The sequence below is a fragment of the Mesoplodon mirus genome (assembly GCF_964341445.2).
Source record: "Mesoplodon mirus genome assembly, chromosome: 11".
Classification (NCBI taxonomy): domain Eukaryota; kingdom Metazoa; phylum Chordata; class Mammalia; order Artiodactyla; family Ziphiidae; genus Mesoplodon; species Mesoplodon mirus.
In genome coordinates this window covers 38,941,161-38,957,089 of record NC_138987.1, presented here as the reverse complement: position 1 = coordinate 38,957,089, position 15,929 = coordinate 38,941,161, and the positions used below count along the sequence as shown (strand labels likewise).

Genomic DNA, 15,929 nt, shown 5'->3' with positions numbered 1-15,929 from the left:
CTCTTCCTCTAGTCTTGACTCCCCACCATTCACCTATACCTTGTGCTCACAGAATGTTGAGGACCCAAACACAGTTGCACGTGATTGTCACATTCAAATTCAGAGAGATAATATACAGGTAGAGTTGTGTTATTTGTTGGCTATAGAAGACAGTGTGAACCTCACAGAGAGGAAGGATTGGTTTAAGTTTGAAAAAAACAATACAAGCTAGTGCTTTAAGTTTAGCTCTTAAGTCTTCACTGCAAAAAAGGCAGGTCTCTAGGCAAGATAGGTCCACTCCTTTCCTAGATTTGGTTTTATGCCTTCTGGAAAAAGGAGGGTGAAAGCTAGGAAATTAATTGAATGAAAATAGACATTGTTTCCATTAGAGACAGGCTATGCAGAGCACAGCATCCCTCAAGGTAAAGTGTGATAGCTCCATCACTCATTTTGGATACAAAACTCCAGGGAATAATGACGGGGGTCCAACTTCATGCCAACTGAAGATGAACTGATCTCACAAAAACTTTTCCATCTCTAATTTCTGTGTCTACTTCTTACCAAGATGGCCCCTGCCTCACCCTCCACACATGGGTGAGATGATGTAATAGCTAATTTGGCCAAGGATTGAGGAGCAAAAATAAAACACAGTTCAGTTATTGTTCAAACAGCAATGTTTAGTTGTACAACACATAAAGTCTAGCAACATTTACACAACCAGTTTGAGTGTCTGTTTGCTTACTTTCAATTGGGAAAATTAACCATAATGTCACCAAAAGGTTGGCTGGGACTGGTAACATTTAAGAAATGGGTCGTTCTTGCATCCCCTAGGCTTGGGCCTCTTGCTCCATCAGGACTTGGTTGTAGATGAATGGCCCGCAAGTCACCAGCCTTTGAGCAAGTTGTGTCCAGGTAGAAATGGTGGGGCAGTGGGCAAGGGGTATTCCATAAAGACATAGCGTGTGGGGCGGTGGCAGCCGACATTCGCAAACATTCATGCATCTGATGCGGGGCTGTGCCCTCCACTGGGGATTTTCCACTAGCCTACAGTGACCAACTGTGGCCAGGCTGATTCATTACTCACGTTAACGGAGTGGGGGAGGGGTGGGGTGGAGGAGTCAGGGTGGGTGGGAAGAGATTCCCTCTTATTGCTAAGTGGACAGAAGGGTGCTTTTTTTCCTCCTAGAGTTCACATCCTGTGACTTTCTGGAGTTTTGTGTGTGCATTTAGTTCTTATTTAAAGTTTGAGGATAAGGAAGTCAACTCCAGGAATGTCTCAGGAAAACCACGCTCCCTAAGTGGCTGCATTACGGGGCAGGGAGGGTGTGTGACTGCCCTCTGGGTCAGCCACAAGCAGTGATTTTTTAAAAAGTGATCCTAGCCCTTGCTCCCCCAGATCTGTAGTGACCCATCCTTGTAAATAAGCTTTGAGCAATGAAAGAGACACCCTCGTCCCAACTTGGGGCTCACATAGCTGACGTCAACAAATCTGACAAGCAGAAAAGTTGCTTTCTTGACCCTTTAAGGAAGCCAAGAGTAGCTCATGCAGATGAATGGACAGGGAGCCATGCCACTTCCCTTGGAGATGGTTACAAGTAGCCGGTATGGGTTTGCAAGGGCAGAAGGAGCTCTTGGTGAGCTTTCACCCTACAGATGGGCTAGGACCAGCTGACACAGACGATGGAGGGCAGTGCTGGCGAGAACTCCATTCCACTGGGAGGAGAGGGGGTGGTTTGGATGAATGGAAGAAGCAACTGCCCTAAAGGGGCAGCCGGCCCCTCCCACCGGCTGAGGGCTGAGAGGGGCCGTGGTGTTGGCTGGACACGCACAGCACTAAAAAAGGGCGTGGCCCTGCAGCAATAACAGCTGAGAGGAATGGAGGGAGGAGCGGCGCTTGAAATGGCCTTCATTCTGCAGTGGGGCAGGGGGTGGCTGGCACAGGTGGAAGGACAGTGCCCAGGAGGCCTTCTCCCTGCAGGGGGGTTGAGAACGGTTGAGGGTGTGGAGACCAGCAGCTGGCAGCAGACATATAAGACAGCTTCTCCAGGGAGGCTGAGCTCATGATTTAGGGGCACCCAGCATCAGTCTCCTACTCAGCCTCTCCAATGCCCCCCCATCACCCCGAGACCTCCCCCGCTAGGCCGAGGTGTCTAGTCCCACGTCTCCATATAAGCCAGGAATCCCTCTTCTGTTGAAATGTGGCAACCTCTGGGCTCTGACCCTGCCGCTATTCTATCCTGCCTCGAATAACTTTGTGGGTGAGGGAAGATGTGAGTTGGATTGGTAAGGAGCTTCCAGGAAAGACTGTGACCATGGTTTTGGGCCACTGGCAACATGATCACCTGTCTCTTTCTCCTGGGCCATTGAATCTTGGTCTTAAGTCTATGTGTTTTCCTAGCACCTGAGTGATAAGGGACTATAAACGCTGGGATCTGCAGGGGGCCAGTAAAACACCTAGGGTTAGACCAGCAGATGGAACAGGAGGTCGTAAGAGGTTACTGTAAACTGTACCACTTGTTTTCCCTTGCCTAAGGCTAAACTGTTTCCCCAGCCCCAACTTTCAGCCACCTTACAGACTAAGGAGAAAGAGTAACTTGTTTGTAAAACAACAGGGGAAACATGCATTAATAAATACAGGGCTGAAGGGAAAGGCAAGAAAAGGCTACATGTATGATTGTGGGTATCGCTGGGAATGTCTACAGGGGTCAGGAAGAGGAATTGGGGAAAAGCAGAGAAAGACAGACAGAAATGTAATTAGCTTCAACATGAGAGAGAGAGTGAGACAGAGAGAGAATAGAAGAGAAGTAAAGGGCGGGGGGTCAAGTATACACAAGAAGAAGAGAGAAACAGAAGCCAGCTTTAAGTAGGAAGAATCCTGATGGAGAGAAGGGACGTGTGGTTTAAAATGGCCAAACTACCAAGAAAGACAAATACTGTATATTGTTCTTGATACTTCTTTAGACTCAGTTCTTCTAGAACTTAATGCCTAAAACAGGTTGTCTCACTTGACCAGCACATGTGCTTCTTTAACCAGTGGGCACCGCATAACTCGCTGTGTCTCCTCCTTTGCTGGGCTGCCCACAAGCTCAGGGCCATTTTCAGCGCTCAACTGCAGAAACTTTCTTTCCCAAGCCTCTCTATAAATCCGATTTCTCTTGAAATCTCAGTTTGTACTGTCCCGTGATTTAAGCGATGATTTTATTTTAAGTGGCCTGAAGTCATTTTTGGAAGTAGACTGGGCATAAATCCTAAATATAGAAGTGAAGCTAAAGTGGATTAGGGTAAAAAGAAGTGAAAAGTCAGAGGGGGCAGAATGAAGGAAGGAGGGAAAGGGGGGAAAGGAGAGAAAGTGGAAGCCGAGGGGAGCAAGGCAAGGGGAGTGCGGAAAGCAGCAGTCTTTGGCGGTGACAGGTGGTAGCTTTTGGACAGTGAACGCGACACGGGCCGAAGGGTGGAGCTCTCTCCTCCACTTCTAGGTACTGCTTCTTTCTGCAGGAGCCCAGCTCTGGCCTACTTCTCTGCTCTCCCCTGGCCTTTCTTTTCCCAGATTGTCCTAGCCTTACCCCAGACCACCCCGGACTTACAGGGAGGGTTAAGTCATCCACTCCCCGTCCCCTCCCAGGTCTAGCTCCACAGACTGTCCTTGGAGAATCTCTGCAGTCCCTGTTTGCAGGTGGGTTTCAGAGGTAAGAAAGCGTTACCTGTGGTTCACCTGCTCCCATCATTTTTAAATGAAACCTCCCCCAGACCACTTGAGTGAGGCACACAGCTTTGTTCTGGGACACAAGGAAAGGAGACAGATAATGGACAGCCATGGAGGAACCAAACTTACAAGGGACTTTCCAGGGAGGGCAGTAAAAATACCTCACCCCTGCACAGGCGCGTGCACACACACACACACACACACACACACACACACACTGTAGACAAGATGCTCCACAATTACCAGATAGGCCTGTGGGACAGGAGAGAAAGGAAGAAGGTGGTTGGTGGTGGTTTGGGGATGTGTGTGCGTGGAGAAGTGGGTATGTGTGATGATACAGAGAAAGGGTCATCATGGGTTACTGTCGTGGCTTTCCTCTGTGTCCACGCTCACCGGAGGGAGGCCTCCATTGTCATTGAGCCGCTTGGCCCTGTAGGTCTCATAGTGGATGTTGTGTGTCACTTCCTTGAGGTCCTGGAGGTGGGTCCTGAAGGACACAGGGTGAGAAGAGACAGGGATGTGATTAGGGGCGGGAGGAGGAAGAGGGGACCCATGTCTGAGGTCCACACATCACGTCCATGGCCTGGACCCACTCCAAAGAGCCAATGATACCTCTTGAGCCCCTTTTCCTTCGAGTCGGGAGCTGGGACTGGAGCAGAAAGCTCTGTCAGAGAGACCTGGGGACTGAGGAAGTGGATCTGAACAGACGGCCTCCATACCCCAAATAATTAAACCTGCCATCTGACGGGAGGGGTGCATCTTACCTGATGACAAAGTCTCGAAGCAGGGCAAACTCACAGTGGTTGAGGTTTTCCACTGTGAACAGAAAAAAAAACAAAACAGGTGGTCATTTCACTAATGCAGCAACACCAGCAGGTGAATTTCTGTTCAGGTCATGGAGGCATTTAGGAAGGAACCACGGGTCAGGCTATGGTCACCCTTTCAGAGGTGTGCTCATCTTGGCACTTCAGTGCACTGGATTTTACTCATTGAACAAGTATTCATTAAGTAGCTACAGGGGCACAATACTACTCTAGACTCTGTGGAATAAGCACTATTATATTTCCCATTTTATAGAAAAGGAAACTAATACACAGGGAGTCTAAGCAACCTGCCAAAGGCCTAAGACACAATTCCTATCTCTAAGGAGCTTATAATCTGATTGGAAGACAGTAACACACATAGAAAATAACTGCGCCATCTTAAAAAGGTCATGATGGCTTGATAAATTTAATTCAACATAGACTGAGTGCCTACTATTTGCAAATCACTTGCCAAAGACTGTGGAAGCAGAAGAGGATTAAGTCACAAACCCTCTTGTCTCACAATCTAATGGGTAGGACAGATATTCTCATAATTCAAGGCAGATGATAAGAAAATGCTATTTTTAAAAAAATCCCAACAAAGGGTCATAGAAAAATGAGAGACAACACGATATAATGGGATGAACTTGGTTTTGGAATATCTGGGTCTAAAATCCAAGTTTCACCACTAACAAGTCAGGTGATCTTGGACAGGACACTTAACCTGTCTGAGACTCAAGTACCTCAGCACTTGATGTTCTGAGAACAGCCACGCCTACCCTGCTCCCTTCTGAGGGGTATCACAATGCATGTGATCAACTGAAGCGATTCTCTGAGAACTTTCAGAATCATTGTGACCTTCTCAAGGTCACAACGTTCCTAATAAAATGAAAATGGCAACATCTGAACAACCCTTCAGGAGTTTTTCAGGTCATGCCCCCTTTCACGTGAAACCCTTTCTCTGGTTTTTCTGATCCTTATTAATCTCTCCATGTTCTGAACTCCTTTGACCCTCGAGCTACTGCCTCCCGGTCAGGTGCTAAATCCATCTTTTATTGCTTCCTGCCTGTGAGCCTCATCTTCCCAATGCGACTGTAAGCCCCTTACGGCAGGGTCTGGCTGACATTCATTTTATATCTTACATCCTAGGACTGTGCCTTGACCTATAGATGCTTAATAAATAAGCAAAATTGGCCAGCGGCCAGTTCTTCAAGAAGATGCACTGAATTACCTTCAATGATCCCCCAGGGAGTTTTTCTGCCGAGGACCCGCTTGCCATTCACTTGGTACTCCTTGTCACTTCCCACTACGGCGAAAGGCATGCTCTCCTGCTGACAAACCAGACACACGTGCATGTCATCCTCCTACCATCTGGGCCTCCCAGGGCAGGATGGAGTACGGTCCTGGGCCTCTAGCCTTGAACTGCACATTTCTGAAGCTCATTCAGTGATCCCACTGATGGCAAGGGCAAGGTTCTTGTCTCTTAAAAAGAGAACTGGACTGGGAGTCCGAGGGCCTGGGTCCAACCCCGATGGCTCCCCTACCTAGCTGGTTAACCTCAGCAAGTCAGCTTTCCTACAACTGGAGAATGCTTCATGCTCTTCAGCACTTTATCAGGTTTGGTTTGATTTGGAACAACTCTGGGAGATAGCCAGGAAAGACAGACCTCTTAAACGACACCTACACAACTGACTGCCAAAGTAACTGAAGCTTTACACTGTCTCCCCCACTGGCAGAGGCCCACACCCGCTGACCTTCCAGAGCTCAAAGGCTGCTTTCTGATGTGCGTTGGCCCCCCTGCTCCACCAGGTGTCTGTTCCCAAATCCTTTTGCCTGGTGTGTACTTGTTGTTGCAATTGGATAAATTAACTATTATATAAGCTGAGGACATATCAGTGGGGAGAGTTGTTTCTCTGAAAATTAAGTTGAATGTTTCAGAAAGACTCCATAAAGGTGAGTTGCTTTTGCATTCAGAGCGGACTTACCTTCAAAGAAGAGGGCTTGTCTCTCTATGAAAAGAATGTTTAATGAATGTATTAAAACACTTAAGATTTATATTAAAACATTTATTTTAAAACATTTAAGATTAATATGTTTCATTTTTAAAATAATTTCTTCACTTCAATTGATTTTTTCAATTAACTGACCAATTACCTGTCTCAACTACATCAGGTAAGGGGCTTCTACCAGGCTACCACACTTGATGAAGAAGGAGACCAAAGCAAATGAGTGATTTGTCCCAGGTTACAGTGGTTAGTGGAAAAGCTCAGACTAGAACTCAGGATTCTGATGTAGAATCACGGAATAGTAGAAGTTTAGAATTGAGAGGGATCTTAGAAATCACATAGTTCCGTGGTTTCCAAGCCAGGTTTCATGAAGCCTTAAGATTCCCAGGAGAAGGACTTCCCTGGTGGCGCAGTGGTTAAGAATCCGACTGTCAATGCAGGGGACACGAGTTTGATCACTGGTCCGGGAGGATCCCACATGCCGCAGAGCAACTAAGCCCATGCGCCACTAGAGCCCGCGCACCACAACTACTGAAGCCCACGCACCTAGAGCCCATGCTCCACAACAAGAGAAGCCACCGCAATGAGAAGCCTGCGCACCGCAACAAAGAGTAGCCTCCGCTCGCCACAACTAGATAAAGCCCGCGCACAGCAACGAAGACCCAACACAGCCAGAAAAAAAAAATTCCCAGGAAATACCCTAGGGGCTGCTCAGAAGGTAGGGCTGTGCCTGTGTCACTTAGCCAAAGCAGCTCTATTTTCGTGTTTTACATATTGGAGTCTGTCTGACATTTAATTTTTTTTAAGGGTTCTTCTAGGGGAAGAAAAAAAAAAGAGCCTATAAGCCTCTGAATTTTATAGAAGGGGAAACTGAGGCAGAGCTCTGCTAGAGTATAGATACTTTGGACCCCAGCCTGAAGCTTTTCCTGCCTGTGCCCTTCCATCACCCCATACCTTGGTTTTACTTGGCCCTGTGGGGGAACGAGAGGCTTCTGTGTGGTCTGGGGATGGACGGGAGCACTGGCTTTCTGGGTGCAGGGTTCACAGTCCTGGCCAGCACCCCAAGTCCTCATCCTCTCCCATGACACTTCTGGTCTGGGGCAGGCAAGGTGGGGCAGGGAGTATGGAAAGGGAAAAGCCGGTTGAAAAACAGAAGTGGTACATGATACACATCCCGGGGGGACTAAGGCGGGCATCCGTGTGATGAACAGAGTCCCAGGCACCTACCCGGATTTTGTCATTCTCTGTCTTGTCCTCCAAATCCTCATCAAATTCCTTCTGGGGGTAGAATTCAATGCCATTTACTTCAAGCTCCTTTCGAACCTAGAGGTGGGGAGGAGAAGCATGGTAATGGGAGAGAGGGCTATGTGTGCGTGTGCATGCGTGTGCAAGTGTGTGCATGCTGAAGTCAGAGGGATTAATGCAGTCTTTGATAATCCAGTTGTCTCTGAACTCTGAGGCCCTGGGCAGCAGGAGGATCCTGAACATATGGGAGACCCAATCCTACAATTACCATAGCCCACCCCAGCCTGTGATGAGGAAGAGTCTGGGGGTATAGCTTGTTTATCTTAGGGTAAGATTAAGATTCAGACAAGCAGTACAGCTGGGAACAGATTCCACATGGGCAGCGCTCATGCCATACTTGTTATATTCCTGTTTGCAGGGAAGAGAGGTGCATCGTCCCCACCCCCAGCCTCTCTGTTTATCCTCTTTCAAAGCTCGGCTTAAGTCTCCTCCTCCAGGAAGCCACCCAGTATCTTTTCAGTAATCTACTTGACTGTAAGTTTCTTAAAGGCAGCAACTGTCTTTATACTTCTTCTGCATCTCCCCAACCCCGTCACCTTTGTGTCCGACACAGGATAGAGCTTATGGAAAATAACAATAAGGACGAGCAGGCAGTTGATTAATTAGTCCTTCAAGCAGCCTAACAGTGAGGAGGGGTTTCTCATGTTCATGGTGATTTATGTGTTCAGAGGTCTTTGCAGGTAAGTGTGGAGGGCAGGAAAAAGGCTAGAGCTGCACTAACTTCTCTTCACTGTCGGTCCCCAGATACCACCAGCCCAGCCTCATTAATGGTTGAGTAGGGGCTGGGTGGGAAGCGGGGTAGAGGGTGGATATAATAATGAAGGATAGGAGAGGGCTTGGACCAGAAGAGGGGAAGGCAAGGATGGGGACAGGAAAAGGAGGAGGGGGCCTTCTCACCCTTTGCTTGAATTCAGACTTCTCCTCCAGGGTCATGGTGTCAGCCTTCGCGATGACAGGGATGATGTTTACAACTTTACTGAGGTGTTTCATGAACTCCAGATCGAGAGGTCGCAAGCTGGGGCCCAGAGAAGGCAGGGTGTCAGAGCCACCGTGCCCTCCCCCACTCAGCCACGGCCACCATTCCAGGGGCACCCTTGCGACAGGAGGACTGGGCTGGGAACTGGCTGAGGCCAAGAGGCTGCTCCCTTTCCTATCCGACATACATCCACCCTCTCAATGTGCAGGAGACCCCGACTCTCTACCCACACGTGGTCCACCACCTCTCTTTCTCTTCCTTGGCTCCCATGCACATCCTGCCTTCTTTAAGCCCCACTCGAACCACGCCTTCATGACATCTTTTCTGACCTGAGATTTCTTTCTCCTGGGAACAGCTGTGGACTGCTACCCCTACCCAAATGTCCTTGTGTCATGGTTACACGTGTGTGTCTATTCTGCCTACAAGACAGCACTTTTTGACAGGCCTTCTCCCAGCCCCCAGTTAGTCCTGCAGGGGTCCATCTGGGGGCCTGACCCCTCCCCCATCTGCGGGGCCAGCTTCCTCTGGACTCTGGGGCCCCAATCTGGCTCTAGGTTGCAGTCTAGGGGACTCATTCTGTCACACTATCTGCCGGCTTGCTCTGACCTTGGGTCCAGGTTCTAGGCAGGGATAACGCAAACTTTTTGTCGAGTTCCTGAGCGCCTCCTTTGAAAACCTGCTGAATATCTGATTCCTCCAAAATTGGGGGCCTGCCTTGCTTGTGCCATCTTCTCAAGAACTGAACTAAGCTGGGCTTAGTGATAAATTACGAGACACCCGCCCTCTGCTCGCCTACCTGGATTGCTCCATTTTTTCCTGGTACTCCCTATTGTGTAGCCCCGCCTGATACTCAACAACCAGAGCCCCCAGCATGCTCTGCTCATTGCCAGTCTTCATCTCTAGACACCTGGCTCCCCATGCTGAGCTGGCCGCCCGCCAAATGCCTACAGCTGGGTCCCCACCCCGCAAACACCAGCCCCAATCCAGTAGCCCAGCCCCTCCCCATGTCACCCTTTATACTGCCCCCGACCCCAGGCTTGTGCGAAGCAGGTATCTCTTGAACAAATGAGGAGCGTTTTGTGCACATAAACCAACTTCTGTCTGCCGCACAGTCGTGCTGTGGTGCTAGAACAGCAGTGGGCAGCGTAGGGTCTGATGTTGGTCAGCTTCACCCTCCTGGCAAGAAACTCTGGGGAATCACCGGACTGTAACCATACTGGGGCCCATCTGGCCCTCCCCAGCTGAGTCCACGTAACGGTTACCCACTACAGGTTGGGCAAGATGATGCCAACTAAAGCCAGGCCCAGCAATGGGGGTGGGACTGGTACATACGAGTGTCCCGTCGGGGAGATGAAGTAGAGACAGCAGTGGACACGTGTGTCAGGGATGCGTTTCTTCCGGGCTATGTTCACCTCCTCCTTCAGGAATTTCTCATATTGTTCATTGATGTATTTCTCAATGGGCTCCCAGCTGGGGGGTGGGAAGAAAGCAGATGGATGTCCCAGAAGGACAGGACCTGGGAGCTCACCTTAGACATGGTCAGGTAGCAGTCCCCTCACGTCCATCTCATGTCCTACCTCCCCTGGTGGGTCTAGGTTACCTGCTGACTATTCTCCCTCTGCCTCCCATGGATGGCTTTCCTTGTGAGCAAGGGGAGAGCTCCCCTGGGGACCTAGCTCTCTGCCTGGGCTAAGGGAACCTGCAGAACCCCATTCCACTCCCGACAGCAGCACACACTTTCCCCACATCCATTACTTATTAGCTGGGCAGCTCTGGGGAAATCTCTGCCCCTCTCTGAAGCTGTTTTCTCATAAGTAAAAAGAGAGTAACAATAGGTGCCTGGCGAGATTCATATAAGAATCAGAAAGAACAGGTATAGTATTTAACAGAGCAATGGCACATAGAAAGTACTCAGTCATGGCAAAAATTCATTGATAACAATGAATAATAACCCTTCTCTGTCCAGGAGTGTGTGTATAGCCAGAAAAGAAGGCAACCAGCCACTTCTCTAAGATCAATACAGCCAGTTCCTAGGTGTGCTGCTGAGGGTCCTGTCTGTCTGGGGCAGACCCCAGTTCCCTCACAGAGGCACAACTGTCACCATCCCTGTCTGGGACCAAACTTCTGCCTGGAACCTTCTGTAAAGTGGGGAATGTCACATGCCATCTGGTTCTACAAGGATTAAGTCATTAGTCACTGCAGTCGCTGACCTACAATATACCCTGAAAGGAATTCAGAACAAAGAACAGGATAAGGCTCTCTGCACTTTGGGAAAACAGGCCCTTAGATAGTTCTATTTCAGAAAAAAAAAAATTTATGGACCCAAATCCTTGCACCTTCCCCTACTTAGAAAAGCACTAAAATCTTAACTGAGATATCTGATCCTCGTGACGAGCCTTTTGCTGAGATGTTTGCTTGACTCTCCGTATCCCCCAGCCAGAAGTCACACATATATTGCCTCTCGCCCACCTCTTCAGAGCAGGTCCTCAGAACCATCTGCGAGTCTGTCTCCCAGGCTACAGTCCTCAGTGAGACAGTGAATGAAACCCAACTCACAGCTCTTACGTTGCGCTTTTTTTTCACAGTCGACCCTTCCATCTATGTCTGGGCAGTGTATTTCACCCCTTCTTGGCTGGACGCTGACTGCAGCTTTACTCTGTGGATTCCCAGAGGCAAAGATTCTCCATGGAAACTCCCCTTCCTCTTGTTTTCCACCCATCCTCTCTTTGTCCAGGGCTACAACATCTGGCTCTCAGGCCAAGCTCCCTGCCACAGCCTTCAGGTCAGCCTGGATTTGCACCCCAGTTCCCCTTGCTCTGCCTCTCCTGCCTATTATGACAGATCCACTCCCGTCTCCAGGCAATCCCTCGGCTGACATTCCCTCTATACTGTCCCCCTCCACCCCCATACCTGGGCCCCATGTGGACCTCTTGCCTCCTGACAAAGCCCCTCCCCTCTTTCAGCAAGTCTTCCCGCTTAACCCCTCAGCAGGGAGGGCGCAGACGGTTCTCAGTGTGAATGAATCTGCGCCACATTCAGTATCTGCCTTGCAGAGTCTTTAGGGTGGAAAATCTCACAGGCAGACATACCAGTTTTCATTGTTGATCTGGTCTCCAAAGCCTGGCGTGTCGATGACAGTCAGCTTCATTTTGACACCGCCTTCCTCTATCACTGAGGAGTGAACAGAAAAGGCACCAGGATGCCGCAGAGCAACTAAGCCTGTGCGCCACAACTACTGAGCCCACGTGCCACAACTATTGAAGTCCGCGTGCTTAGAGCCCGTGCTCTGCAACAAGAGAGGCCCCCACAAGAAGCCTGCGCACCGCAACAAAGAGTAGCCCCCGCTCGCCGCAACTAGAGGAAGCCCGTGTGCAGCAACAAAGACCCAACGCAGCCAAATATAAATAAATAAATAAATAAATTTCTTTTAAAAAGGCACCAGGGAGGTCACTCCTCCAGCTGACACCAGGTGCCCCTACCAGCCGGGGGGGACCTGGGCTCCTTCCTTCTGCAGGACTGATTATTGGAAAAGTCGAGTTCAGGGTCTTCAACACCTTTGTCCATGCTGTTCCCTGTGCCTGAAATGCCCTCCTTACCCCTTCTGCCTGTGTAAATCCACCCAGCCTTTGTCATCCAGCTCAGATCCTACTTCATTCCTTTCTAATTCCCTCACCCCTTTTCCTGGACTTACAGTCTAAGGAGTTGGCTCCCTCGTGTTTAGGGCTTAATTCTATTCTGTCTTGAGGTTGCCTTTCATCTCATTCCCCAAGAAGCCCCATTCTTTCCCTTTCCTGGCAGAGGCTCCTCTGAACAATGCCCATCGGGGTCCCTGCCTGGTCCCCACCGTGCCCGATAGCTTTGATCTCCACTGTCTTGGGAATCTTCTCTTCCCGGTTCCAGCTGGAGGCCTTGCGGCTCACTTGGGATTTGAAGAGGGTGTTGACTAGCGTCGACTTGCCCAGTCCACTCTGACCTGCAGCAAGACAGGAGGAGGATGAGAAAGCAGGGAGACCCCATGCCCACCCGCCGAGTCTAGTATCTCTCCCCTGAGCTTACAGAATTCTAGAGCTGTGATCCAGGCCCTTGACTGACAGCTCACTGGGGAGGCAAGGGGCTGAGTAGGGAAAGCGGGTGGGTGGGAACGGTTTCCTACTTACTGGTGAAGGACCTGGGGGAATGTTAGTTGGATTCCACATTCTCTCCTTCTGGAGCCCCAGGACCACTGGGAAAGGAACGACCTCTGCATTTGTCTCGTGTAGTGGTTTTCGGTTTGGTTTTGTTTTTGCTTGACCTAAGTTTTTAATATTTAATCATACTAAAAGTAAAGACAGAATTACTTGGCATACTGACACTGCAGTTCCGCAGAAGATTTCATTCCAAGGGAGAGTTCCGCACTAAAAAATATTTGAAAACCACTGGTCTGAGCAGTGCTTCTCAAACATGCACAAGAATCACACCGGCAAGCCTGGCAACTAATGAGCGGCACTGGCATCCCCTGGATGCTTGTAGGAAGTGAGGTATCCCAGGCCCCACCCCAGCCCTATGAATCAGAATCTGCATTTTAACAGGACTTCAGATGAATCAAATGGACAATAAAGTCTGAGGTGTGCTGGTCTAGAGCATTCCTGTCATATATTAGGAAATGGGCCCGGCAGGGGGCTGGAGCCTAAGGTTCTAGACTCAACTGTGCTTCTTCCCTGAAGCCTTGGACTAGCCATGTTTGCTCCTCTGGGCCTTAGTTTCTCTTTACTGATAGGACGGTGGGGAGGGAGGGAACTGGATGAGACCAGGGATGGCAAATAAGGTACATTTCTCAATCCAACTGATCAACTGGCAGTAGCCATCTGCCTAATATGTTTAAAAGGCTACCTCTGGGCTCGGTACTGACCGCGCACAGTGACTGACCCGTGACGAATGCCACAGGCACTACCGGGGAGAGAAGTGGCCCAGCTTGCTAGAACTGGCGGTAGAGTGGTGAACAAGACATCATCCTCACCCTCAAGGAGCCATTTGGTGTGAGGGAGGCAAAACATAAGCGGACAATGCCAAAGGGAATCTAATCCAGTCTCTTTGGGATCAAGGAGGACTTCTACGAAGAAGCAATAACTAAGCTAAAACCTAAGAATGACTTCAAATGACCCATGAGAAGCTGGGAGGGCGGGTTCTAGAGAGAGCGAACAGCATACACAAAGGCTAAGAGGTAGGAAAGAGCATGGCAAGTCCAGGAGAACTGTTCCTTGTAAGTGAGCAGTCGAATGCTACATGGGAAGTGGTAAGAGATGAGTGGAGAGGGAGTACCAGGCCAGGCTAGGAATTTAAACCCTTAAACTTATGAAAGATTTTAAGTAGGATGTGTGACTTGAGTTTTGCAGGGTGGAAAAATTATTCGGTCACTGGTGGACAATGGATTGAAGGACACAGGAGACAGAGAACCAGGAGAAAAAGAAGTTCGCACCAGAAAGTAAATCAACTCATGTCACCAAGCACAATGTTTAGTTTAGCCGATGTTTTTTACAGCAAGACTTTCCAGATGATTTACACTCTGGCCTAGCTCCTTATGTTTGAGCAGCACTGAGTCAGGTGGCCCTGGTAATTCAGGGGAGAGATCCACTCAGCCTAGGGTGGTAGCAGTGGAGATGGAGAGAGGTGGACAGACTTGAGAGATATTTACCAGGTAAAATTGACCGTAGTTGATGATTGACTGGATTGGGGGATAAAGGAGGAGGAAAGAAGGATGATGCCCAGATCCCAGTTTCAGCAACAGAGAGAATATCTCACTGAGATCAGGCAAAGGCCCCTCTCTGCTCTTACATTCTGTGACCCAGTGACCCTACTTAGTGACCAGTGTCCTGGAAATTCTCTCTAAGCTTGAAAGCACACAAAAGATCAGAAAGAAGACCACCTTTCATCCGATCCTCCCCCAGCTCTTGAAGGCAGGGGAGGACACTGGTGATGCCCCCCGTGTGCCACACACACGAAGGCAACTTGAGCACAGCTGCAAGGCTGCCTGTGTACAGCCAGGTGGTGATGGGGCCACAATGACCACCCACCCACAGCTCCCACCCTTGGATCGGCCAGCCTGAGGGGAGAAAGGGGTCAGGCCTTTGTGATCAGCACAGTGAGATCTTTCCTCCGAGAAAGAGCTCATTCTAGAGAAGCCAGGGCTGAGGCCGTCCTCGAGAAAGAATCGGGATCCTGGGTGCTGCCCGCCACCAGGGCCTCCAGGGAACCCACGGCCTCCATACCAACGACCATGATGTTGAAGTCAAAACCAGTCTTCATGGTCTTCTTGCGCATCTGCTCGATGATGGTGTCGATGCCAATGTAGCCCAGCAGGTTGGGGTTGATGCTGACGGGCTTCATGGGCACTGCCGGCTTAGGCCTGGGCTCAGGCACCAGCTCTGACATGGCTGTGTCCGTCCTGGTCTCCGGGAGCCCTGAAAAGTCAAGGTGGGAGGGGTGGGCTAGAGGAAAGCAGAGGTCACATGGAAGGCACAGTATTATTCTCTGGATACAGAACTATACAGAGTTGGGCCTGGAAGGGACCTTACATGTCATCCAGTACAGGTCTCTCATCTCACAGATGAGGAGACTGAGGCCTGGGGGGGGGGAAGGGCTTGCCTAAGAACACAGAGCAAGTCAGATGCAAAATCTAGACCAGTACCCAGACCCTCCAGTTGCTGGGGCACTTTCATATGCATCTTGCTGCTCCAAAGAACCACATCTGTGTCTCTAACCCAGGGGTTTCTCCACCTTGGCACTATTGACATTTTAGGCCAGATAATTATTGCAGGGAGCTGTCCTGTGCATTGTACAATGTTTAGTGACATCCCTGGCCTCTACTAGATGCAGGTAGTAGCCCCCTCAGTTTAATGCCCAAAAATATTTCCAGACAGTGACAAATGTCTCCTGGGGACAACAGTGCCCCAGCTGAGAACCACTGATCTAAGAGATGTCTGGGGTTATTCCGACCTGAGTCCTGCCTCCCCCAGAAAAAGGGCAAAGACCTTTTAGGATACTGGACCTAACATCTGTTGACTGCCTGTCACTGATCCAGTTGCTTGTCTTTTAGAAGCACATGGGGAGACTTCCCTGGTGGTCCAGTGGCTAAGACTCTATGCTCCCATTGCAGGGGGCCCAGGTTAGATCCCTAGTCA

At 49.7% G+C, this 15,929-nt stretch overlaps 1 protein-coding gene across 1 annotated transcript; it reads right to left on the bottom strand.

Moving 5' to 3' along the window:
- Positions 1-1,885: 1,885 nt before the first annotated feature.
- On the bottom strand, positions 1,886-15,196 carry SEPTIN3 (septin 3; the record flags this gene model as incomplete). The annotated part of the gene is made up of 10 exons (XM_082635841.1): positions 15,018-15,196; positions 12,617-12,745; positions 11,862-11,943; positions 10,105-10,242; positions 8,694-8,811; positions 7,719-7,814; positions 5,717-5,813; positions 4,447-4,498; positions 4,076-4,169; positions 1,886-1,951 (listed from the first exon to the last, which is right to left on the bottom strand). Exons 1-10 carry the CDS (start codon positions 15,178-15,180, stop codon positions 1,886-1,888), a joined length of 1,035 nt encoding a protein of 344 aa, XP_082491967.1. The 5' UTR covers positions 15,181-15,196.
- Positions 15,197-15,929: the final 733 nt, after the last annotated feature.